The sequence below is a fragment of the Eucalyptus grandis genome, chromosome 8 (genome assembly GCF_016545825.1).
Source record: "Eucalyptus grandis isolate ANBG69807.140 chromosome 8, ASM1654582v1, whole genome shotgun sequence".
NCBI lineage: Eukaryota > Viridiplantae > Streptophyta > Magnoliopsida > Myrtales > Myrtaceae > Eucalyptus > Eucalyptus grandis.
Window position 1 is genome coordinate 56921358 of NC_052619.1, and position 26123 is coordinate 56947480.

General features: G+C 39.7%; 1 protein-coding gene and 1 long non-coding RNA gene across 3 annotated transcripts; both read right to left on the reverse strand.

Annotated features, from left to right (window-relative positions):
- Window positions 1-1414: 1414 nt before the first annotated feature.
- Window positions 1415-4926, reverse strand: LOC120286797. Its single transcript, XR_005545510.1, has 2 exons — window positions 3407-4926; window positions 1415-1814 (listed from the first exon to the last, which is right to left on the reverse strand). It is a non-coding gene; the product is annotated as an uncharacterized LOC120286797 (long non-coding RNA).
- Window positions 4927-14944: 10018 nt separating this feature from the next.
- On the reverse strand, window positions 14945-23437 carry LOC120286024 (major allergen Pru ar 1-like). 2 transcript variants are annotated; one of them, XM_039299414.1, is made up of 2 exons: window positions 23185-23437; window positions 14945-15479 (listed from the first exon to the last, which is right to left on the reverse strand). In XM_039299414.1, exons 1-2 carry the CDS (start codon window positions 23366-23368, stop codon window positions 15184-15186), a joined length of 480 nt encoding a protein of 159 aa, XP_039155348.1. In that variant the 5' UTR covers window positions 23369-23437; the 3' UTR covers window positions 14945-15183. The 2 variants fall into 2 exon arrangements, with proteins under 2 accessions (XP_039155348.1, XP_039155347.1); XM_039299413.1 differs by lacking the exon at window positions 23185-23437 and adding an exon at window positions 15576-15855.
- Window positions 23438-26123: the final 2686 nt, after the last annotated feature.

The following is a 26123-nucleotide window of genomic DNA, read 5'->3' on the forward strand; positions in this document are numbered from 1 at the left end:
CTTAAGGATGATGGAAAACAACATCATTTAAAAGCTACCATAACTTCTTTTTTTAAATATAAAAGTCACGTAATTAATTTGGCTAGAATCTTTCGCCGATGGCATCAAAATGATCGTTTTTCCTCTAATTTGGCACTTAAGTGATTCAACGGAAACTTTTAACACCAAAGTGAGCGCCATACACAACTTTTGGCACTTCAACTGTACTTTTCCTCTGGTTTACGCGTAGCAAAGGCCCTCTATTTAGGAATGTCTCAAGGCAACAATAATGACAAAGAGGAAACAATCCCACCACGTCAAACTAAGAGCATTGCCACCTCCAATCAATCAATGACACCATCGCCATCCGCTAGCTTCTTTTCTAGTAACTCTCGGCTAAAGAATGTCCAAGATTACATTTGTTAGCCTGGATTTCTACTTAAGATATGATTGAATAGGATAGAAAAATATATGAAATATACATATTCACTATTCGATAATTACAATAATAAATTCGCATATATTCATATCATACTATGTATATTATTTACTATAAAAATATATTAATATAAATGAACCAAAATTTTATAAAAAAAATTGTAAAAAATTCTCCATACACTCTTGCCTACTTTTTTTTTTTTTTATTTTTTCCTCTCTTTTTAAATTTATTTCTTTCTTTCCCTTCCATTATTCTCTAATAAAATTTTATTAAATAATAAATTTTACTAATATATCCAAAATACTAAAATACCTAAAATATGTAATAAATAAAAATATATATTCATATTTATATATTTAAGTTATATTATAAAATATAATTAAATTCGAATATATAAATGAAATAAGATTAAATTAAAATAATAATTTTTTTGTTGTTTCAAATTTCTTATATTAGAATTCAAATATATTTTTATTGAAATATAATTTAATTTTGTTAATGTAAGAAGTTTATTATTCGATAAAAATAATTTTCCTATTATAGATATTAGAAATCATATCCATCTTTATATTTCCTTATTCATGGGATAATTTTATCCAGTCTATATTCCATTTATATCTAAACAAATCATAGGATAAATTTTATCATATCCTAAATTTTATCCTTACTGCGAAACACAGCCCGAATGACATAACTTACCATAGAGGATATTATAAGTATTAAAACTTTCAAATGTACACTTTAGTGCCACTTTTTTCAAAAATTAGACACTTAAGTGTCAGCTCCGACGAGCTTGCCGATAACTCGACATGATATTATTTTATTGATAAACGTGGCCCACTTGGCTCATTGGAATCCTTGTCTAAAAAGCCGTCATTCTCCATATTCACTTAAGTGCCAATCGTAATTAAAAAAAGGTCACTTACGTGTCAAGTTATGGTGTAAGTGATTACTCAAGTGCCACTCGTAGTTAAGAGTGAACACTTAAGTATCAAATTTTGTAGAAAATAATCACTTAATAGCCAAAATAAACGTTGCTTGCCCTATACGTGGGTAAAATTATTTTAAAGAAATGTCACATCACTTCAAATTCTCATCGGAAAAAACCAAGTCAACAGTTTAGCCAGAAATTCTCACCGTTAGCATTGAAGTATACCTTTTCTGGCACTTCACGTGTTCTTCTATCTCCTTAACTAGCACCTTCCTAACCGTGCATTGAGCCTCCTCTCCTCGATCCTCGCCAACTATTGTCACCCCTACCATCAAGGCTCAATTTCCTCAAGCTCGGCTCCGATAGCTGCAATTGTCACGCCCCGAACCTCAAGCGCGCGAACATCCCTCGGCAGTCGATTAAATTGCGACGTCCCAGGACGCATCATCAACCCATTCTTTTTATCTTTCGATTAAATGCATACATAAGCGACTTAAATAAACACCCACTCAATCAATAAAACATGGATAGTAAAACACAACAAACGATTTCCCAAAGTCGTACATTTATTTATCCACTTGTTAACCCAAGGAGTTTAACATTTACATGCCTACAATAAAATACAACTCCTACATGACCTATGAGCAAAATTGGGTCAAGGTTAACTCTAGCTTCACTAACGGTAGGGCCAGCCAAAAAGTGTCACATCCCACGCCCACCACATTTGCACTTAACAAATCTCCACACTATGACCCTAAAAATGGTTAACAACAATGGGGTGAGATAAAATCTCAAAGAGTCAACTTCCTAAACCCCGATTAGGACACAAATTCGTACAAAGGCAGCCTAATCATGCAACAGCATACAATCTTACCTCGCCTTGACACACCCTTGCATATTAGTACATCACATATGCTATTATCAATACAATAAGCATAATCAATAATCAGAACACATAACTCTCATACCTCAAACATCCACACGAGTCCCGATTATAAGGTAAAACCCGTTTTGGCACATCCCATACAATGTCTAACAGTTTCACCCCATAATCAAACGCAATGCATCACAATCCTTCACATGTGTTCCGATTATTACGACTCCTGGCGCCACGACCAACACACGAGTTGGCGATCTTCCGACATGACCAAGCATCGTCCCGCCCCATCAGACACGGCAACGTCTAAAACCCCCGCCTAGACAACATTCCATAAAGGAACATCGATTCAACCTCAACCGCGACTCGGCATCTGGACCCCACTAAGCATCCGATAAACATCGGACATCGTCCCCAAACTCACATTGGGTGATGAGTTCAATTACATGACTATACAAGCACACCAACACTCAAGCCAATTTTTATCTTCCATCACTTAGCCCAGTGTAAAAGAGTTTGTGTTTAAATAACAAATCTCGGAAAAATCTTAACATTTAAAAATTCCGATAAAATAACCGTACGTGGTCACATATTTAAAATCAACCCATCAAACTTTGCACACTTTCATTTTAAAACATCATTGCCCCTTTTATTACGTAAAATATGGCGTCCAAACACGACATCTCAAAGTTTGCTATTTTCTTACCAATAAACCATCTTTGAAAAATAGCATTTAAAATACATTATATGGACAATCAAACATTATGGCATTACATGCTCAAACGATCAAAATCAAGTGTAAATTCATCCAAGCATAAATTTTACTTAACGGCTAATCCTCCATTGATTACACTAATCACAAATAATTAAGCTAATCACAATTAATTAGACTAAGTGCGATTAATTAGGCTAATTACAGTTAATTAAACTAAACTCAATTAACTAGCCTTACTATAATTAATTAAAAGTAATCAACATTAATTAAAATAATTACGATTAATTAAATAAATTACAATAAAAAAATAAAAAAAATATCATTAATTAAACTAAACTTAATTAATTAATCTAATCATGATTAATTAATCTAACTGTAATTACTTAAACTAATCACCGTTAATATTAAACTAACCACCCCTAAACACAATTAACGTCCTAATCCATGATTGGGAGGTTAACTCACCGATGTCCGGCGATGGCAAGCTTGTGATGACAGAGGCACGATGGCGACAAAACATGAGTCTCACGGCACAAATGGCACAACGAAGATGGCCGCTGCCGCGGCTCCTCAAACCCACGGCCAAGGGAGGGGGAGAGAGAGAGAAAGAGAGAGAGAGAAAGAAAGAAAGGACAAAAGGAGGGCCGCAGGAGGTAGCGTGAGGGGGAAGGGGAGAAGAGAGAGAGAAAGGGGAAAGGGGGATGGATGGCAGAAGGGGGAAAAGTGGGGAAAAGGAGAAGGAGGAGAGAGAGAAGAAGACAAAAGAGGGGGCAGAAAAGTCGACGCCACAGCAATCATGCTCGTCGGGATTGTGGCCACAATTGTGTTCGGCATTGATGCCAATGCACCGACCCTAGCCGTGAGCTCTGCAAATCAGTCATTCCCTCCATCTTTGACCGTCCTAATGAATCCACAAACTCAGAGCACGCGAGAAGTCAATGAAAAAAATAAAAATTAAGAGTTGATAACCACTAATTCCCCTTCAAAAAGAGCCAATTGTAGTGCCTTGAAGAAGGTTAAATGATCAAAGAGGAGAGGTAACAGAATAGAACAAGGACTCACACTAAATTTCTCAAATCAGTGTGAGAGGGAGAAGGGGAGAAGAGAGAGAGAGAGAGAAAGGGGAAAGGGGGATGGATAGCAGAAGGGGAGAAAAATTGGGGGAAAAGGAGAAGGAGGAGAGAGAGAAGAAGACAAAAGAGGGGGTAGAAAAGTCGACGCCACAGCAATCATGCTCATCGGGATTGTGGCCACAATTGTGTTCAGCATTGATGCCAATGCCCCGACCCTAGCCGTGAGCTCTGCAAATCAGGCATTCCCTCCATCTTGGACCGTCCTAATGAATCCACATACTCAGAGCACACGAGAAGTCAATGAAAAAAAATAAAAATTAAGAGTTGATAACCACTAATTCCCCTTCAAAAAGAGCCAATTGTAGTGCCTTGAAGAAGGTTAAACGATCAAAGAGGAGAGGTAACATAATAGAACAAGAACTCACACTAAATTTCTCAAAACCCAGGAGGCAAAATCAGTGTGAAAGGGAGAAGGGGAGGAGAGAGAGAGAGAGAGAGAGGGGGGGAAGGGGGATGGATGGCAGAAGGGGGAAAAGTGAGGGAAAAGGAGAAGGAGGAGAGAGAGAAGAAGACAAAAGAGGGGGCAGAAAAGTCGACGCCACAGCAATCATGCTCGTCGGGATTGTGGCCCCAATTGTGTTAAGCATTGACGCTAATGCACCGACCCTAGCCGTGAGCTTTGCAAATCAGTCATTCCCTCCATCTTTGACTGTCCTAATGAATCCATAAACTCAGAGCACACGAGAAGTCAATGAAAAAAAAAAAAATTAAGAGTTGATAACCACTAATTCCCTTCAAAAAGAGGCCAATTGTAGTGCCTTGAAGAAGGTTAAACGATCAAAGAGGAGACATAACTGAATAGAACAAGGACTCACACTAAATTTCTCAAATCCCAGGAGGCAAAATCAGTGTAAGAGGGAGAACTGTGAAAGTGATGCGAGAGAGGGCCGGAGTAATTTTTGTTTTGGACGATAGGGCCAGAGGAATTTTATTTGTTTACTTTTCTCTCTTCTTCAATCCTAGGGCCAGAGGATTGAAGAAGAGAGAAAGTTCTAAAAAAAAAAAATTAATGTTGTGCGTAATCACTAATTATTGAGGAGTGGGGCCCTCAAGGAAACCAAAAACCAAATTATAAAAGGGAGGCCTCATAAAGCGATATATATCAGTTTTGGCTCACCATAACTTAAATTAATATTTCAACTTCTCTCTCTTCAATTGTACTGACTCTCCCTCCTCTCTCTTCTTCGTTTCAAGCCCACCGGCGCTCCCCCTCCGGAAAGTCGTCTCTGGCCTCAGAGCTCCACCCAATATTTTCTCGGCATTCTCTTCTTCACCTTCATCAGCTCAGGCCTTCTGAAAAGTTGACTAGACAAACTGTAGAGTTCGAAACGATCTTCAGCAAAAAGATCGTACGAATTTCATCGAGTGTTGAGCCTGAATTGACCCACCCAAAACAGAGAACACCTCATAAGAAGGCAAGCACCAGACAGTTCTTTTGCCCCAGAACACAACTCTGATTTCATCAAATGTCAAATCTTACTAAGTTTATGCCGGACTGGAGGAATTTGCCCCCAGATCTAATCAGGTGTGTTGCAGAACGGCTAGATGCGAAGGAGTTTGTAATCTTAAGGTCAGTGTGCCCTTCGTGGCAGTCCGCTGTTGAGGGTGAATACAATGCCAAAACAAGAGTCCCTTGGTTAATAAGGGCGTGCATGGAAACGTTTCTAAGAAACGTTTCCGGCACACTTTGTACGGAAAGTGTGCCCGGGAACAAAAAAGGAACAGAAACGCGTTTGGTTGCGTTTTTGTTCCTTTTTTGTTTTTTTGTTTCTGGAACGAAATAGGAACAGAAAAAAGAAACAAAAAAAAAGTTGTTTTTTTGAAAAGAAACACTTCTTCGACGGAACAAAAGAACAAAAAGAAAGAAACAAAAGAACAAATTCGGAACAAAGCGAAGAACTCTTCGTGCGTGCTCGTCGTCGCTCCTCTCGGCTGAAGCTTCGTTCTTCCGTTTCCGGCGTGTCTTCCAACTCTCCGGCGACTCCTCACTCCGGCGACTCCAGGTACGTTTCCGGTCAACGTTGCTCTCCGTTCGGCCCTCCTCCTCCGGTCAGCGTCGCTCCCCCTTCGGCGCTCCTTCTCCGGTCGGCACTGCTCCCCCTTCGGCGCGGCGAGCCGTCCCTCGAGCGAGCGTTGCTCGGCCAGATCTGCCGCAGATCTGGGCGAGCATTGCTCGCTCAGATCTGCAGCAGATCTACCCGAGCATTGCTCGCCCAGATCTGCAGCAGATCTGGCCGAGCAATGCTCGCCCAGATCTGCCGCGCCGAAGGGGAGCAACGCTCACTCGAGCTGCAGCTCGTCATTGCCTCCCCCTTCGCTCGCTCGAGCTGCTGCGAGCTCGAGTTGCTGCCTCGAGCTGCTGCGAGCTCGAGCTCGAGCTGCTGCGAGCTCGAGCTCGAGCTGCTGCGAGCTCGAGTTGCAGCTGCTGGAGCAGTAGCTCGAGCGAGCTGCAGCTCGACTCCAGCAGCTGCAGCAGCTCGAGCTGCTGCGAGCTGGAGTTGCAGCTGCTGGAGCAGTAGCTCGAGCGAGCTGCAGCTCGACTCCAGCAGCTGCAGCAGCTCGAGCTGCAGCTCAGCTGCTCGAGCGAGCTGCTGCTGCAGCAGCTGGAGCTGCTCGAGCAGCAGCTGCTGCAGCAGCTCGAGCTGCTCGAGCGAGCTGCTGCTGCAGCAGCTGGAGCTGCTCGAGCGAGCTGCTGCTGCAGCAGCTGGAGCTGCTCGAGCCAGCTGCTGCTGCAGCAGCTGGAGCTGCTCGAGCGAGCAGCAGCTCGAGCTGCTCGAGCGAGCTGCAGCTCAGCAGCTGGAGCTGCTCGTGCAGCTGCTGCAGCAGCTCGAGCAGCAGCTGCTGCAGCAGCTCGAGCTGCTCGAGTGAGCTGCTGCTCGAGCAGCAGCTGCTCGAGCGAGCTCTGCTGCAGCAGCTTGAGCTGCTCGAGCGAGCTCTGCTGCAGCAGCTTGAGCTGCTCGAGCAGCAGCTGCTGCAGCAGCTCCAGCTGCTTGAGCTGCTCGAGCAGCAGCTGCTGCAGCAGCTCCAGCTGCTCGAGCAGCAGCTGCTGCAGCAGCTCGAGCTGCTCGAGCGAGCTGCTGCTGCAGCTCCAGCTGCTGCTCGAGCAGCAGCTGCTGCAGCAGCTGGAGCTGCTCGAGCGAGCTGCTGCAGCAGCTGGAGCTGCTCGAGCGAGCAGCTGCTGCAGCTGGAGCAGCTCGCTCGAGCTGCTCGTGCAGCTGCTGCAGCAGCTCGAGCGAGGTAGACAGGGGCTGGTGATTTTGAATGAATATGCTGGTGATGTGGTTTCCTTCGACTGTTATTTTGTTGCTCATGGTGATGTGGAATGGACAGGCTGGTGCTGCAGCAGCTCGAGGGCGTTGAAGGACGATTTCACCACCAAGGGGGAGATTTAGCTGAAGTCGGGGTGCAGCGTGGTTGTGCGGCATCGTAAGATGAACAACGTTAGGATAAGAATTGCAAATAAAATGGCAAGGGATCACAATATGACTGAGATTTGTTGACTTTTGTAATATTGCTTTTACGTATTCACTGTAATGCAGTTGAACAATGAACTATATTACTCAATTATTGTGATGTTATGTATGGAAAAGGTCATGTTGAGATGTATGAAATTTTCATTTAAGGGCGCACATATGAGCATGTTGAAAATATTTTTCATTTCACATCCCATTTTTCAAAAATTAAATTTATAAGCATTTAATGAGAATGAGAAATCAATATCAAGTTTTTTTTTTGTAAAAGAAATCAATATCAATTTTATATGCTTTAAAACTAAAAAAAAAAATGTACTTGAATTTACTAGATACAAACTTTAATTACGAAATTTTATACGAAATATGCCATATGATCATGCTAAAAATGTTTGTCTTCACTAACCATGAACAAAATAAAATTAATGAGCATTTCATAAGAATGACAATTTAATATCAATTTTAAACTTTATTAAAAAAAAAAAAAAAAAAAACAGAAATTGTTTTGTCGCTTACCAAACGTGTTTTTTTTTCTATTCTAAGAATGAAATCGACCGATTCTACCAAACATGTTTCGTTTCTTTTTTATTCCAAGAACGTTTTTTTTTACACTTACCAAACGCGTTCTTTTGTTTCGAAACTGCTCTCCCTAACAAACACTTTTTTTTGTTTCTCTGCTCCCTTAAAGAAAAGCGAACAGAAATGAAACCATGCGCACCCTAAGTTTCTCAGAATCGGAATCGCTGTTCTGGAGCATGTCCACAGTGGAAGTCCACAGAGCACGCTTGCCGAGCAGGGTGGGGCACTTGTGCTACCAAGGATGGATGGCAATTGCACCGGAGGGCCCAGGACTCATATTGCTCGATCCAATTTCGCGCATCATCATCGAACTCCCTGGCCCGGAGATGCTCCGTCGTGTCCATAAGGTCGCCCTATCTTCGAGCCCTTCTGTGTCTGACAACTATGTAGTCATGGTCCACGTTCAGCCCGACACGTTTGCATTCAATCATCCGAGAGAAAGGGCATGGAAAACACAGACATATCACCCTAAGTCTCAGATCATGGATCTGATACATTACAAGGGCCGATTTGTGGCCTTGGACGAAAAATGTCGGGTAATCACTTTCGACCCAAAGAATAAATATAAACCCCAGGAAAACCGAGTAGTCCTTGAGAAGTTTGAGAGATGGACGACATTTTATCTCGTGGAATGCTCTGGCTCGTTGTTTGTGGTTCGGCAAAAGCACAGTTGGTTTGTCCCGGTCTCGAGTACTAGATTCCAAGTTTGCAAGGTCGATTTGGACGGGGGCACTTGGACGGAGGCAGAGAGCTTGGGGAGCGCATCCATCTTCTTGTCGCACGAGTGCTCGTTCTCAGTGCAGTTAAACGCAGAGTGTCGGCTTCCTGAGATCAGGGCAAACCACATATACTTCACGGATTTCCGCCCCTGGGATCACAGGATACTTTCCTATAACATGGAAGATGGAACAACTGAGACACACCCAGAATTGATGCCAATGCTAGCAGGCAATACACCGCGGTGGATTCAACCCAGTTTTTGTACAAATAGCCTTGGTCGTATGAACATTAGGATGCATCTTGTCAATAATTGAAAAGAAAAATACGTGGAAATAAAGTGCAACGGAAAATTGGGGATTTCAAAAGACATTTCCATAAATCTGTACTCTGGCAATCAAGAAAATGTCTCTCAACAGGAGTTGAGGGGCAGTGAATCACTTTACTTTTGATAAAGATACACTTGGTGCCTGTATATAATCCAATTTGATTTGTGAAAGAAATAATTTCTGTGTGACCCCCAGCCTGTTTTGATAATTGATCTTTTGTGATCCCTCCCGGAGACAGGAAAGAAGCTTACAGATCTATACTAGATCGGAAGAAAAAAATTGTCGAAACCAGAGGAAAGCAAGAAAAGGATAAGAGAGAATCAAAACAGCCACGAAATAGGGAAGGGAAAGAGAAATTTAGGTTCAGAACAGCCAAAGAAAAGGGGAGGGGAAGGAGAAATCTCGGTCATATCCGCCCTTTCGGAAGATGATGAAAAAGCTGCGCAAAGTTGACAATTCTAAAAAGGAGTGAGAAACCGTTGTATTAAAACAGCTGCCGGGGGGAAAGAACATGGCAAAATTTTCAAAAGAAAAAGAGTGGTCCCAAGAAAGACATTTGTCTTTTGCGGTTTAATCCCCAGAACAGTCGCATGCATTCGGTGCGAAAGCTACACCGACATTTGAAAAGTCAAACTAGCAAAATTACCTTCAGAAAACGAAGTTGGGTGGCGTTTGTTTCGGTAAAAAAACTTAACAATAAAGGAAAACATCAGAAATATAATTAATTTTTATTTAGTGATATATGGTGGAAAACGCTTTTTGACGTTTGAATCTCACTCGTCATTCCATCTCATGTAAAAAAGTTCGATTTTTTTAATAAATTTTTTTATTTTAAAAATGGAATTTTATTTATTTGTATGTTATTTAAAAAAATTCGAATTTTAATTATTCTTTATTTTCTTTATTCTCTATTCTTTTTCTTTTTTCTTTTTCTTTTTTTTCTTTTTTCTTTTTCTTTTCTTTCGAGAGCAAGAGAGATTTATCTCTCTTTATCTCACAAAATGTCGTCATTTGGCTCGCTTACTACACACCCTTTCTCCTTCCCTCCTGATTTTTTCACAGGCTGCGTACACCTTGCACGTCGCCATTCTCCTGCGCTTTTCACTTAAGATCCGCCGCCCCAACCCCACTTCCAACTCAAAATGCAATTTCATCCTTTTCTTAAGGATTTGGGAGCAGTGGCTAACGCAACTTCTTTTTCTTTTTTTTCTTTTTTTTTTAATAAACATGGCCAACTTGTCCTGCTGTTTATGTTGAACATCAATTTTATAGATCAATTGTCATTGTATCCTTATAACCACTATAACTCTTGAATTATTGATTTTTCGTGACCACAAAGTGAGATCTTCTTTTGGGTAATATTTATAATTCATTGGATTGCACATTGCTCAATCAATTTTTATTTGGGCGTGACCTTCCACACAACCATCATATCCTTTAGAACATACAAATCACCCACGAAACAAACCTTTCGTCACCCAAAAGTTCCGAGGCAAAGCCAAAAGGAAACATAATATATGACACAAATTTTCCACTCACTTTACTATATCATCACTCTAAAAAAAGGATTTTGATGAAAGCATTTGGGCGCAAACATTGGGTTGGCCAAAAGGAGAAGTACATTAAAAGTGCCAAAAATTGTATACGACACTTACTTTGGTGTCAAAGTTTTCGTTAGCTCACTTACATGCCAAATCGTAGAAAAATTGTCACTTAAGTGCTTTTGGCGAGATGCTCCACCAAGTTGATTACGTAACACTTATAATTAAAATTTTAATATGATTTGAAACGTTTTTTGAGAAAATCCAGTCCACATGGACATCCAAAATGATATCGCAAAATGATCAATCTTTAAATGAAATTGGCACTAAAGTGATCACTTTTTAACAATAATTGGTACTAAAGTGATCTTTTTTACTAACGACCGATACTTAAATAATCACTTTAACAATAATTGGCACTCAAATGATCACTCGTCAACTTATTTATACAGCGTTGTTTAGGTGTTATATGTTAACTAGGCATGTTGGTGAGCTACATAGGATCAAGAAATTAATAAAATATGGCAATGTTGCAATTCGACAACCTAATTGGCACTTAATTGATTGTTTTTTTGAAAAAAAAAATCACTTAAACAATCCAAAAAAAAAACTTTTGGCACCAAAGTGAACACTGCACACAACTTTTGGCACTTTTAGTATACTTATCACAAAGCCAAAAGGTACTCCTTAACAGCCTTGAACAATCCCATAGCTTTGTCTTTACCCTTCTTGATGTCCTCCTCCTTGAGCTCGGCACCCTCCTTAACATGATACTTGCTAGTCATCTAGCAAACACATCCATTGTCAGCTGTGACGAATTTCACTTCTTCTACGATGAAGTCAATCTTGTTGAACTTGATGACGCTTTTAGAGTATATTTACAATAATGATTATCTACATCAAGAGTATCGATCTTGTGCTTCATATATTTGATGTGGGCAACTGTTACATAAATTAATGAAAGTGGAAAATTTAATCCTCAATTTTGCTGTTAATGTATAGACTTGTCATGGTAGAAATGCACTTACGATCCAACTTACTTTCATCGAAGTTAGTCTTCTTGATCCTTTTGATTCCGCCATCTCCCTTGATGAACTCAACATTCTTGATGCCTTTAGGAAAAATCATGGGTAGGATATTGTGTGACTAAGGAATCAGCCTTGAACATCCTTGGTGGGGCAACAACTCATGTGACCTCTGCGAGGCGATGACTCCCACGCTTGCCTTGTCAGAATCAAAGAGATATGAACTCAAGAAGGTAATGGGAGGGTTTGGTGCGATTGCTAAGGAAAAAGGCTTGAGCTGATGAAAGTGAAGGAGACAGGCACATGGTATCTACAGATGTGTTACATACTCCTTGCACTCCACCGTCATTCAATATTCAATGCACACCGAGTTTGACTAGTCAGCCTTTTAAGCCTACCTTCTTTGCTTATTAGGTGGAGTCATAAGTCATCTGGAAGAGAAAAAAAATGGAAGAGGACATACACTTATGATTATATATAACGAATCCTGATGTCGCGGGTTTATTTAATGGGACCTTGAGTTGTCCTTTACTTTATTATATATCTTGATTGGTTCATTATATAAACTTTATTTGGTACTTTTAGGGCAATTCCAAATATGAATTCAATCTTATTGATGAAATTAAGAGCTTGAAATTCAACGGCCCCTTATTTTCTTCTTTTTCTCCTTATTTAATGTTGTAATTGTTTTATCATACTGATCAGTAGGAAAATGAGAGAGACAAAGGTAAAGCAAAACTTTGACTAACAAAGATGGAGATTTGGACTTCTTCCACGAAGAAATTTAACCTTCATCAAAGTATAGTGAAGCTAGTCTATCAAGCGCTATGTAAGAGCTCTGTGCAATCCTTTAGTTTATATGAGATTACGCTTAATGCTGCTTGATTGACCGCTTTCAAAGAGAATATATTATCTAAGAACAAGAAAATATTAGATTATCCAGTGAAGGGAACATCTGGAAATTTTCAAGGTTTATTTTAAGTCATATATGATATTTCATAATTTTTATATACAATTAATTTTTCTTAAAAAATTCGTTGAGCCATTTTTGTCCTTCTAGTTGACCTTTCATAAAATATGGGACTTCTACATAGACACCGACTAGCGGAAAAGAATATCCTCATAAGCCATGCCAATCAACTTATTAGCATGACTTTAACTTAGTACCAGCTAAAGGATTTTTAAATTTTGATCTAATATGTAATGTGGTCTATAAAATTTTATTTTGTTTAATGTGATCCCTAAATTTTTTGTACACGTTCAATACAGCACCTGAATTATATAAAAATGTTAAATATTGTCTATTAATTAATTCAACATTTAACGTTTTTATATAATTTGGGAATTAAATTGAACGAGTGCCAAAATTGCAGAGACCATATCGTATATTAGGCTCAAGTTCAAAGACCATATTTAACAAATTAAAAATCCAGATACTAGATTGTACATTATGTCAAAGTTCATAGAACATTTTTGTTATTTCCCTTTAAAGGAAAAGTCAAACGATGTCATTGACGCCGATTAGCTTGTACATCAACACGAAATAAAGAGAGAACTTGCCAGATTAGCAATTATCTCTATGCGCCTTATATCATATTCGAGAAGCAGAAGTTAGATAGTTTCAAATTAAATATTATTTTTGGCTACGATGAAAAACATACTTCAACATCTGAACAATACTAGAATACTTTAGCTTTCTTATTTAAAATGTCTTGATAGGTGAATATAAGCTTACATTATAAATGCAATTAAACAATTTGTGCAAATTATTTAATTACTTTGGTGACTAGAATATTTAAGCGTGTTTAAATGCAAACTATTTTCCTTTTCTTTCAATTCTTGAAATCAATATCACGTCTAGCTCTACACTTTGGTTCACCATTCACATCATGTGCTTTCGGAAACACAATCAATATCGTTTCATTGAATAATTCGATATTCACATTCTTTAAAAACTCCGATGAATCGAATTATGATGTCTTGTTTAGGCCCGTTAAATGAGTGAGTTGCGTTGGGTGGAAAATGCTCTGACTCAAATTGACCTGGTTAATCTATATTGAGCCATCTATATGCCATATTAATTTAGCAACCCATACCAAATCCAATTTGAGGTCCAATTCTTAGTAATTTTTCTCCTTAAATTTGATACTTACGAAGAATAGGCAACTCCATGATTCAGCTCGCTGTGCTCAAGTTGGGTCATGGGCTAGGACTTCACTTGCATATGAGCAACGTGAAGCCATGGGTGAGAGCCACACTGACTGGTGAGAGCACCTGCCTGGGTGCGTTTGGGGATTGGGTTATGGATGTCCGGCGGGAGGGTGAAGGAGGTGGTGAAGCAAATTAAACATAAAAAAAGTCGGCCGAAAAATTATTAAATTTAAAAACTTAAAATTTTGGATAGGTAATGAACCGTCCCGAAATCTCTTAGTTAGGATGGTCTAAATCGGGTTTTGGGGCTTGATTTTATTTTACATCTACACCCGACTGGGTTTTCGGGCATCTAGATGAATCAAAATGTAAAAGCAATTAGAAAACTATTTGAAGGACCATTTTTATTATCATGATATTAAAACACTTTTAATATGAAGCGTGTTAACGGTACGCTAAATGAAGATTGCTGACTCTCGTCATAAAAAACAAACGTAATAGAATTATTTATTGAATTTCTCAAATTATAATCTGGACTAATAACAAAGTCAAAAAGTTTGTGAGTAGTTGCCTCGAACTAATTGCCTTCCTTTTTGGTGTTAAAAAGTAAAATTGACAAGTAAAAAGTTCAAAAACACAACCATGGACTTGTCCGACTTTTGTCTTGAAATAAATATGGTTCTATAAAATCGAGGCATACGACGTCCTTGCTCATAAAGCTCCATCGACTTTTTCCCACATGGAAGATAGCAAAGGTCGTGGCCATAGATCCTGAAATATGCCTAGGTACTGCAATGAAAGTGCGCTTCAAGTGGATGTGTTCCCAATCCATTAACACTCATATAGAGTTAGGAATTTATTTTTTTGACCCATTTGAACCTGTTTTTCAAATTAATGACCTGACCCACTTAAATATGAATCAAAAATGGGATTTAGACCCATTTTGCCACCTCTAATTCTGTCTTTGAATTAAATTGAAGTCACAAGAAGTCGTGGAAACATAGTAAAGATCCCCTTGATAATCACCAAGAGAGATCTTCTTTTTTGGGAAGGCAAAATAAAAAAATATGGCAATCTAATTTATTGCATTGCTCATTGCCCTCTTTGAAGTCTTCTTTCCACTTGACCTTACACACCCGACCATCAAATCCTTTAGAAGATAGAAATCACGCCCAAAACACCTTTGCCACACTAAACAACTCCATGGTGGATCCACAAGAAGAAGAAAAAGGAAAATACAATACAAATTGTGAATGCAATCCCTCAGAAGGATTTTGAAAATTGAAAAAAAGAGCATTTAAGCACAAACATCGGGGTTGGCCAAAAGGTACTCCTCAACGGTCTTGACCAATCCCATGGCTTTCTCTTTGCCTTGCTTGATGTCATCCTCCTTCAGTTCACAACCTTCCTTAGCATGGTATTCACTCGTCATCTTGCAAACACATCCGCCGTCGGCTACGATGAATTTCACCTCATAGACAACGAAGTCGATCTTGTCGAACTGGATGCCGCTCTCGATCAAAGTGTATTTGCAATAACAATTTTCCACGTCAAGAGCATCAATCTTGTGCTTGGTGTATTTGATGGGGGAACCTATTAGCCAATTCATGAAAAGCAAATAATAGTGAGTTCCATAATTTGTAACATTGTATCAATAGGTGGTAATTATTCATGTATGATCAATCTTACTGTCGGCAAAGTTAGTTTTCTTGATGCTGCCAGCTCCACCATCTCCCTCGATGAACTCAACGCTCTTAATGCCCTCAGGGACAATCTTGGGGATGACAATGTGTGAGTCAACAATCAAAGCCTTGAACATCCTCGATGGGGCGATGGCAGATTTGAATTCTTGAGAGTAGGTGATGACACCCATATTTGCTACGTAAGAATCAAAGAGAGAAATGAACTCGAAAGGGTGTAATGTGATTGCAATTGATAAAGAAGGCTTGAGCTGATGAGGATGAATAAGAGAACCAGTTGGCATTTATAGGCGAGTAGAAGCTTGGCACTTCATCTCATTCAAAGGTCAAAGCTCTCCGAGTTGGAATAATGAGACCTTGCTTGTAGGGCGGGCGGAGCCACCGGTCCTCTAGAAGGTCAAGGAAAGGGACACACCGTTATGAAATGAAGAATTTTATAAAATTTGCAAACTGGAAAGACTTCAACTTTAATAAAAATGAAAAGGAAAAGAAAAACACTCGTTTTCTTCTAGTCTACGGGACCCACAACCATTATCTTTATAGAAGAAAAATAGGGCAAATCTGTTGAATTAGTTTTCATTCCAGATAGGCATAGGTTGCCCTGCCTTACTGAAAGGGTGAGGAGAAAATTCAACTCAAATCTAGGAGAAAAAGAGTACTAGTCCCAGCTCAAAGCCAATTGATTTTGACAGCCAGAGTTGATTTTGACTTCATACATTCTCGGAGTGGAACAGCAGAAATGTATGGTCCGTACTTGATCCTAACGAAACGAGTAATGTTTTGAAATTCTTCAAATTCAAATACCGTATTACCTATTCGTCCAATTTCAACTAGTGATCGAATCTCACCAAGCAATATAACAAGTCACACGGACCTATAACTCTTACATATTTCCTGCGAGGAGTCCACGACGTTGGGGCTTCAATACAAAAGGCAAATCGCCATCAAACATGAAGAATTACATTTCGTTCGTGTAGTAGGAAAAGCTTCGAACGAATTAAAACGTTTTCTGGCTACAGACAGAAGAAGACCCCGGGGGGTGGTCAGAGAGATCTATCATAATGTCGTCATCCACATTGCAAAATTTGAAATTTTCAATGATACTAAATATATATATAGTATTTGTATAGTCTGAGGGTTTTTTGTAGCATTGACCATTTTTCTACCTTTTTTGCTCTTTTTTTTTTTTTTTAGATCTCATGGCCTACACATTTTGATTTTTTTAATCTTGATTTTCTGAAACTTTCACAATATATAAATATTGACACATAAATTCACATATGATTCTTATTTATGAAATAAGAAACTGATGTTTTTCTAGTTGGGGAATCAAAACTTAATTTTCATATTGTTTTGTTACTCATTAATAAAAGAGAACCGGTTCAAGCTTTGAAATACCGGATTTGGGTTGAGCTCGAATTTCAAAATATAAACCGGTAAATTATGTTTACTCGATCCAGCTCGATCGGAGCTTTACATATTGACCCTACTTTATAAGTTCGTAACCTGTCCTACATCATGAGATGTTATTACTTGTTTGCTTTAAGCTTAAAAGTAATCGATCGCGATCGTATGCTCAACGAATCGCCCATGTATGACGTGTTGAACCCGATGGAATTATTCCTGGCGTAACTACACCATGAATTTATGCTGAACTTGCAAGTTCCTGACCTGCACGTATTGCGGCGACTGACTTCGATTGAATTGCCATAAGCACAAGCTTTTGAATTTTCCAGCAGTTGATCCCCCAAAGTTTAGACAATTTCAAGAAATTCATCTCTATCATTATAACAAGAACAACAACCATCTCAAATCAAACCTAGTTACATCTTTTGTGCCAACTCTTCAATTCGAGCCTTCTATTCTATCCAAAGCATCCACGTGCGACCTCGAAAAGTTCAGAAAAGAAAGATCGAAGTGTATTAGCTGAATCTTCTTACGCACTAATCCTAACTCGACCTGATGCAATTTTCTGGTGTTGATGTGAACCTGACCATTCGATGTAGTATCCGCACCGTTTTATTACGCCAGGCTTTTTGTGAAAAAAATTGGGTCGCACGGTCCCATTCTCTGTAATTCGAGACCATAACTTGATCTTAAATTACAGAAGAATTACACACTCGAAGCAACAGAAGCAGCAAGCAATCTAGGGGGAAAATAGAAGGCTACCTAAGCATAAGCACGAGTCAAAGGACTTACCTTTACCTCAAATCTTTCCTACACGTCAATATAATCAAATACTCGACCAAACAATTCAATTCCATTCGATTCAATTCAACCATCAATTGGTCGACTCATTCAACTCCATACTAATCGATGCCATCTATAAACTTTATCGATTCGAACACTACTCACATAAGCTGAAATAGATATATTCATATATCATTGCTCACCGAAGCTGCTTGATCAATTATTGCTCACCGAAGCTACTAGATAACTATAACGCTCGCCAAAGCTACTAGAAAACTATGATGCTTGCCGAAGCCGATATCTATAGTGCTCACCGAATCTGCTAATGTATTATTGCTCACTGAAACTGCTATAGACCTATATTGGTGTTAATGCTCCCCGAAGCTGCTATAGATCTATATTACTTACCTAAGCTAATTTGGTACTTAAGGACCACTTTCAATGTCAACACTCGACACTCGATATTTTCCAAATAAAATACCAATATTTCACAACAATCACTCAATTTCACAAACATAACAATCAATTGAACAAACTAACCACACTTTGCTACGTTCAAGCGAAATTCTAACAAATGGCTCTCTTGGTATAATTTTTGGAAAATATTAATTAATTAATTAATTAATAATTAAATAAATTCTGATTTAATTTAAATATAAAATAATAAAATTAAATGATATTTAATTTAAATAATTAATTAATTAAAGTCTAATTAAGATTACACTAATATAATTACACAATTAGACTAATTAATCCATCCACTAATCCAATCATGCACATAATCTAATCAATATTTAATTAAACTAATCTAACCACCTAAACATGTTTAGCCTAATCTAAACACTCCTTAAGTATAATTAACTCCCTAAGTGGAGTTTAGTCAGTAAACTCATTGGATTAACGAGCCGGTGAATCCACAGCGACAGCGGCACGACGGCGGCCAATAAGCTCCAAAGCGGCAGTGCCAAATGGAGACCGGACCGGGCCAAAAACAGCCACGAAGCTGGCTGGATTTTTTTTGCGGTTGATGGCCTCGCGGTTGCGAGGAGGCAGGCTGCTCGTGGGCCGCTGATTCGGTGGAGACGCAGCTGCGGACGCATGGTCTGACCTCGAGGCTTCGGTGGAGTGCAACTCGCGGATGAAGGGGCAGCTACTTCGGTGGTCAAAGATGGGGTGTTTAGCTGCTGGGTGTTGACCGTGGGGAAACAGACGGTAGTGGACGGCGTGGCAGCAAGATGGAGGGTCTTCGATGGAGTTTTGGGTTGCTTTGGTCAACAAAATGGGAAGTCAGCGAAGGTGATGCTGGCAGGTGGAATTCGCTGGCAGAAGGTGGAGCATTCGGTGGAGAGAAGAAGGAAAAACTGAAGTTGCAGGGAAGTAAAAACAGAACAGAAGCCCACGCCGGGGGGGGCGGGCGGGTGGTGGAGATCGACTGAAGAAGGGGACGGGGCATGCGTGAGAAGCTTGGTGAAGGGGGAGGAAGAGTCAAGCAAAAAATCCTAAAATTCATCATTATTTTGGTCCCCATAAGCCCTCATGCATATCCTCTATGTCCTCCAATTATTTCTTGCACAATAATTCCACCAATAATCCAAATTGAAGCAAAAAATGCAGCCCCCATATTAGTATGGGAAAATGTCACAAATGGTCCCTATATTTTTGCCCATGTGCTTTTCGTCCCTAAACTGATCGGCTCAATTTGGTCCATGAACTATTGATAAATGTCCAATTTAGTCCCGAACTTTTGATCGCTCACTTTGGTCCTTGAACTACTCATAAATGTCCGATTTAGTCCTTCGTTACTGTTTTTCCTTTTTTAAAATTTTTTAAAATTTTATAATTTTTTAAAATTATTAATTTTTAAATTTTTTTTTTTGCTTTTTCTCCCTTCCCTCCGCCGGCCGGCGTCCGGCGAGGGTCGCCTCGCCGGCGTCAAGCGAGGGCCGTCCTCGCCCGGACGCAGCGAGGGCGGCCCTCACCGGTGTCGGGTGAGGGCTCCCTCGCAGACCGGTGAGGGAGCCCCTCGCCCGACGCCGGGTGCCTCGCCGGCGTCGGGCGGGGCTCCCTCGCCATCGGGCGAGGGCCGTCCTCGCCGCACGTAGGCGAGGGCGGCCCTCGCCCGACGCCGGCGAGGGCGACCTCGCCGGATGCCGGTGGAGGGAAGGGAGAAAAAGCAAAACAAATTTAAAAAAAATTTAAAAAAAAAAGAGGAAAAACAAAGGACTAAATCGACATTTATGAATAGTTCAAGGGCCAAATTGAGCCGATCAAAAGTTCAGGGACTAGATTTGACATTTATCAATAGTTCAGGGATCAAATTGAGCCAATCGAAAGTTCAGGGACGAAATTGCACATTAGGCAAAAGTATATGGACCATTTGTGACATTTTCCCTATTAGTATCCGAATTTCTTCAATTTTAGGCTTCCATTTGTTCATCAAATTTCCCAATTTAATGTCCAATTTCAACAAGGAAGAAGCCCACATATTTTCTGCAAGTGCCCAACGCCAAATAGCTCGGCTTGGAAGTCAAAACTCCCTTAAATTCAGCCCGTCCGAATTTCCGTTCGTTTTTCGAAACGTTCGTATCGATTTTCCATAAAAATCCCAAACTCGCCAAAAATTCTTCGAATGATGAGTCGATGTTCTTAAAATAAATCGTAACATGACAGAACTTTCAATTTCTAAAATCAAGTTCAAATTCGCGGTTAATTTTAATCTGACGCAATTTTAGCGTGACCTAACCTACTAAGTAGATTTTAGAAATTTTTAATGCAATTGACCCGTGATTAATTTATCTCGAGTCACAACGTACATCTTCGACCCATTGGCGGTTCTTGGTTGTCGTGAAAATTTCAAGATTTCAAATATGGGCACGGGTACCAAGACGATAGAAAAATCGGTTTAGTGCCAATCGACGAGAATTTTGCAATATGGTGGAATCACCCATACTCTGATCACATACCTCAGTTGAATCGACCTATCTCCAGTTTCTGATAGATTTTCGACTATGCTGTAATAACCCTTGTAAACTAGCACGGTCGAGCAGTCGATTCCTGGTCGAATTCTCAAGTCTATTGCATTAAACTTTCTTAATCATTTCCCCAGATAATCTAATTATCTCATGAGTGATCAGCTCAAAGAATAGCACTATAGGCGCGTCGATAAAATGTCCGATTTATTCAATGAAAAACAAAATTGAAAATTCAGGCTGTCACACTTCAACATTTGAACAATACTTGAATACTTTAGCTTTCTTATTTAAAATGTCTTGATAGGTGAATATAAGCTTACATTATACATGCAATTAAACAAATTTCACAAATTATTTAATTACTTTGGTGACTAGAATGTTTAAGCATGTTGAAACGCAAACTATTTTCCTTTTCTTTCAATTCTTGAAATCAATATCACGTCTAGCTCTATGCTTTGGTTCACCATTCACATCATGTGCTTTCGGGAAACACAATCAATACCGTTTCATCGAATAATTCGATATTCACATTCTTTAAAAACTCCAATGAATCGAATTATGATGTATTGTCTAGACCCGTTTAATGAGTGAGTTGCATTGGGTGGAAATTGCTCTGATTCAAATTGACTAGTTTAATCTATATTGAGCCATCTATATACCATATTAATTTAGCAACCCATACCAAATCCAACTTGAGCTCCAATTCTTAATATTTTTTCTCCTAAAATATGATACTTATGAAGAATAGGCAACTCTATGATTTGGCTTGCTGTGCTCAAGTTGGGTCATGGGCTAGGACTTCACTTGCATATGAGCAACGTGAAGCCATGGGTGAGAGCCACGCTGACTGGCGAGAGCACCTGCCTGGGTGCGTTTAGGGATTGGGTTATGGATGTCCGGCGGCAGGGTGAAGGAGGTGGTGAAGCAAATTAAACATGAAAAATGTCGGCTAAAATTACGAAATTTAAAAACTTGAAAATTTGGATCGGTGATGAACCGTCCCGAAGTCCCTTAGTTAAGATGGTCCAAATCGGGTTTTGGGGCTTGATTTTATTTTACATCTGCACCCGACTGGGTTTTCGGGCATCTAGATGAATCAAAATGTAAAAACAATTAGAAAACTATTTGAAGGACCATTTTTATTATCATGAAATTAAAACTCTTTTAATATGTAGCGAGTTAACGGTACGCTAAATGAAGATTGCTGACTCTCGTCATTAAAAACAAACGTAATAGAATTATTTATTGAATTTCTCAAATTATAATCTGGACTAATAACAAAGTCAAAAAGTTTGTGAGTAGTTGCCTCGAACTAATTGCCTTCCTTTTTGGTGTTAAAAAGTAAAAATTGACAAGTAAAAAGTTCAAAAACACAACCATGGACTTGTCCGACATTTGTCTTGAAATAAATATGGTTCTATAAAATCGAGGCATACGACGTCCTTGCTCATAAAGCTCCATCGACTTTTTCCCACGTGGAAGATAGCAAAGGTTGTGGCCATAGATCCTGAAATATGCCTAGGTACTGCAATGAAAGTGCGCTTCAAGTGGATGTGTTCCCAATCCATTAACACTCATATAGAGTTAGGAATTTATTTTTTGACCCATTTGAACCTGTTTTTCAAATTAATGACCTGACCCACTTAAATATGAATCAAAAATGGGATTTAGACCCATTTTGCCACCTCTAATTCTGTCTCTAAATTATATTGAAGTCACAAGAAGTTTTGGAAACATAGTAAAGATCCCTTGATAATCACCAAGAGAGATCTTTTCTTTTGGGAAGGCAAAATCGAAAATAGGGCAATCTAATTTATTGCATTGCTCATTGCCCTATTTGAAGTCTTATTTCCACTTGACCTTACACACCCGACCATCAAATCCTTTAGAAGATAGAAATCACACCTAAAACACCTTTGCCACACTAAACAACTCCACGGTGGATCCACAAGAAGAAGAAAAAGGAAAATACAATACAAATTGTGAATGCAATTTTTATAGTATCCCTTCGAAGGATTTTGAAAAAAAAAAAAAAAAAAACAGCATTTAAGCGCAAACATCGGGGTTGGCCAAAAGGTACTCCTCAACGGTCTTGACCAATCCCATGGCTTTCTCTTTGCCCTGCTTGATGTCATCCTCCTTCAGTTCACAACCTTCCTTAGCATGGTATTCACTGGTCATCTTGCAAACACATCCGCCGTCGCCGCGATGAATTTCACCTCATAGACAACGAAGTCAATCTTGTCGAATGGACACCGCTCTCGATCAAAGTGTATTTGCAATAACAATTATCCACGTCAAGAGCATCAATTTTGTGCTTGGTATATTTGATGGGGGAACCTATAGGCCAATTTATGAAAAGCAAATAATAGTGAGTTCCATAATTCGTAACATTGTATCAATAGGTGGTAATTATTCATGTATGATCAATCTTACTTTCGGCAAAGTTAGTTTTCTTGATGCTACCAGCTCCACCATCTCCCTCGATGAACTCGACGCTCTTAATGCCCTCGGGGACAATCTTGGGGATGACAATGTGCGAGTCAACAATCAAAGCCTTGAACATCCTCGATGGGGCGATGGCGGATTTGAATTCTTGAGAGTAGGTGATGACACCCATATTTGCTACGTAAGAATCAAAGAGAGAAATGAACTCAAAAGGGTGTAATGTGATTGCAATTGATAAAGAAGGCTTGAGCTGATGAGGATGAATAAGAGAACCAGTTGGCATTTATAGGCGAGTAGAAGCTTGGCACTTCATCTCATTCAAAGGTCAAAGCTCTCCGAGTTGGAATAATGAGACCTTGCTTGTAGGGGCGGGCGGAGCCACCGGTCCTCTAGAAGGTCAAGGAAAGGGACACACCGTTGTGAAATGAAGAATTTTATAAATTTTGCAAGCTGAAAAGACTTCAACTTTAATAAAAATGAAAAGGAAAAGAAAAACCCTCGTTTTCTTCTAGTCTACGGGACCCACAACCATTATCTTTATAGAAGAAAAATAGGGCAAATCTGTTGAATTAGTCTTCATTCCAGATAGACATAGGTTGCCCTGCCTTACTGAAAGGGTGAGGAGAAAATTCAACGCAAATCTAGGAGAAAAAGAGTACTAGTCGCAGCTCAAAGCCAATTAATTTTGACAGCCTTCGACCAAAAAAAAAAAAAATTAATTTTGACAGCCAGAGTTGATTTTGACTTCATACATTCTTGGAGTGGAACAGCAGAAATGTATGGTCCGTACTTGATACCAACGAAACAAGTCATGTTTTGAAATTCTTCGAATTCAAATACCATATTACCCTTCGTCCAATTTCAACTAGTGATCGAATCTCACCAAGCAATATAACAAGTCACACGGGCCTAGCTTCGAACGAATTAAAACGTTTTCTGGCAACAGACAGAAAGAAGGGGGGGGGGGAGGTGGGGAGGTGCTGTTGGCGGCAGAGAGATCTATCATTATGTCGTCATTTAGCTCGCTTACCATACACCTTGTTGTCTCCTTCCCTCCTGGTTTTTTCACAGGCTGTGTTCACGTTGCATGTCGCCATTTTTCCGCCGCCCCAACCCCACTTCCAATACGACCCAAAAAAAAAAAAAACCACTTCAACTTCAAACTGCAACTTCATCTTCATCCTTTTCTTTTGATTATTCATTTAACGATTTGGGAGGAGTGGTTAAAGCCACTATCTTCTGTTTTTAACCTTAAACGTAAGAAATCTTACACTCACCCACAACAATAATCTAATCGAGCCTGATGATATAACTTCTTTACAATGATATAATTATGCTGAGGCTAAAACTACGACATTTTATAGTGACTTCATGTAGATATCGCCATATCCCATATGTAAAGGGTTTTTGATGAATATGGCCAACCTGTCTTGCTCTGTATATTGAATATCAATTTTATAGATCAATCATCAGTGTATCCTTATAACCACTACAATTCTTAATTGCTCCCCACTCCCAAACCTAACCAATTTGCACCATACTCTTAGAAAAACCCCAACCAAATTACGTTAGTTTCCCAATAGGACGTTCGTACCGACTATTAAGCTCGTGCGATTTTTGGCTGTCATTAAACCCTTTTTCTTTTTGGTCTCTTCCGATAAAATTGAAACGATGCGGAGAAAATTAGGATGGCCCGAGGATGACATAGAAGCATGTTGGAGGGACTTTTATCGATTGGATTTTTTCCACCTTTGAAAGATGAAACAACAACGAGGCGGAAGGGTTACCCAATGGGCAGCCTTTGATTGTGGCGAAGAAGATGGGCTTCATCTAATTATGGGTCGATAGGCATATGATCCGGGGACCAAGAAGCTAGAAGCCCCCCTGTTGCTGCAGGCCATCTCGCTTAAAAGTTAGCTTAATGCTTGGAATATTTTTTTTCTTTTCTTTTCACGTATCCTATTGAAACTCTCGTCTCTGTCTTAGACTTTTATTTTGCAATTTTGCAAAGCGTAGCATTCAAAATCCATACCTAAAATTAAATATCCTGACCCCACCCAATTCTCTCGTCTTTAAATCACACTTAGGTTAAATTACTGAGGGCAATTTGATCCCTAGTTATCAATCTAAAGCACATTTCGGAAATACCAATCTCTACACTCACTATAAACGAATAGCGACCAATTTACACTAATGAAATGTTGATCCCAACACTCACCGAGGAAATTTTATCCACCCCACAAGATTTGCCATTTAAAATCGACAAAAATCTCTTGTGACCATAACCTAGAATTGTGTTACAAGCACTTTCACCCGGCAGGACTGTCCACCGAGAGCACTCAAGGAGCCCATTAACAAGTAATAACTTCAAGCCGGGCTGGCCCTCACGAAAACTAGGAAAGATTCGGACCTTTACGCACCAATCCTAACTCGACATGATGCAATTTTCTGGTGTTGATGTGAACCTGAATATTCGATGTAGTATCCGCACCGTTTTATTACGCCAGGCCTTTCTGTGACAAAATAATTGGGTCACACGGTCCCATTCTCTGTAATTCGAGAGAATAACTTGATCTTATATTACAGAAAAATTACACCCCCGAAGCAACAGAAGCAGATAGCAATCTAGGGGAAAAATAGAAGGCGTGTACCGAACAAATGGGCACCTGACAAAGAACGACAAGATGCATAAACCAACGCCAACATGTTCGAAAACTAGGTTGGATCCACCTCGGTGTAGGGCCCGAATACCAGGGCATCAATTCTGGGTGTGTACCAATTTTTCCATCTTGTGATCATGGGGCATAACTGTCGATGAAGTAAACGCAGTTCGGCTGGATCTCGGGAAGGCGAGACTCGGCCTCGAGCTCCACCGAGAACGAGCACTCGTACGAAAGGAGCACGAAGGGAGATCTTTTTTTGGCATA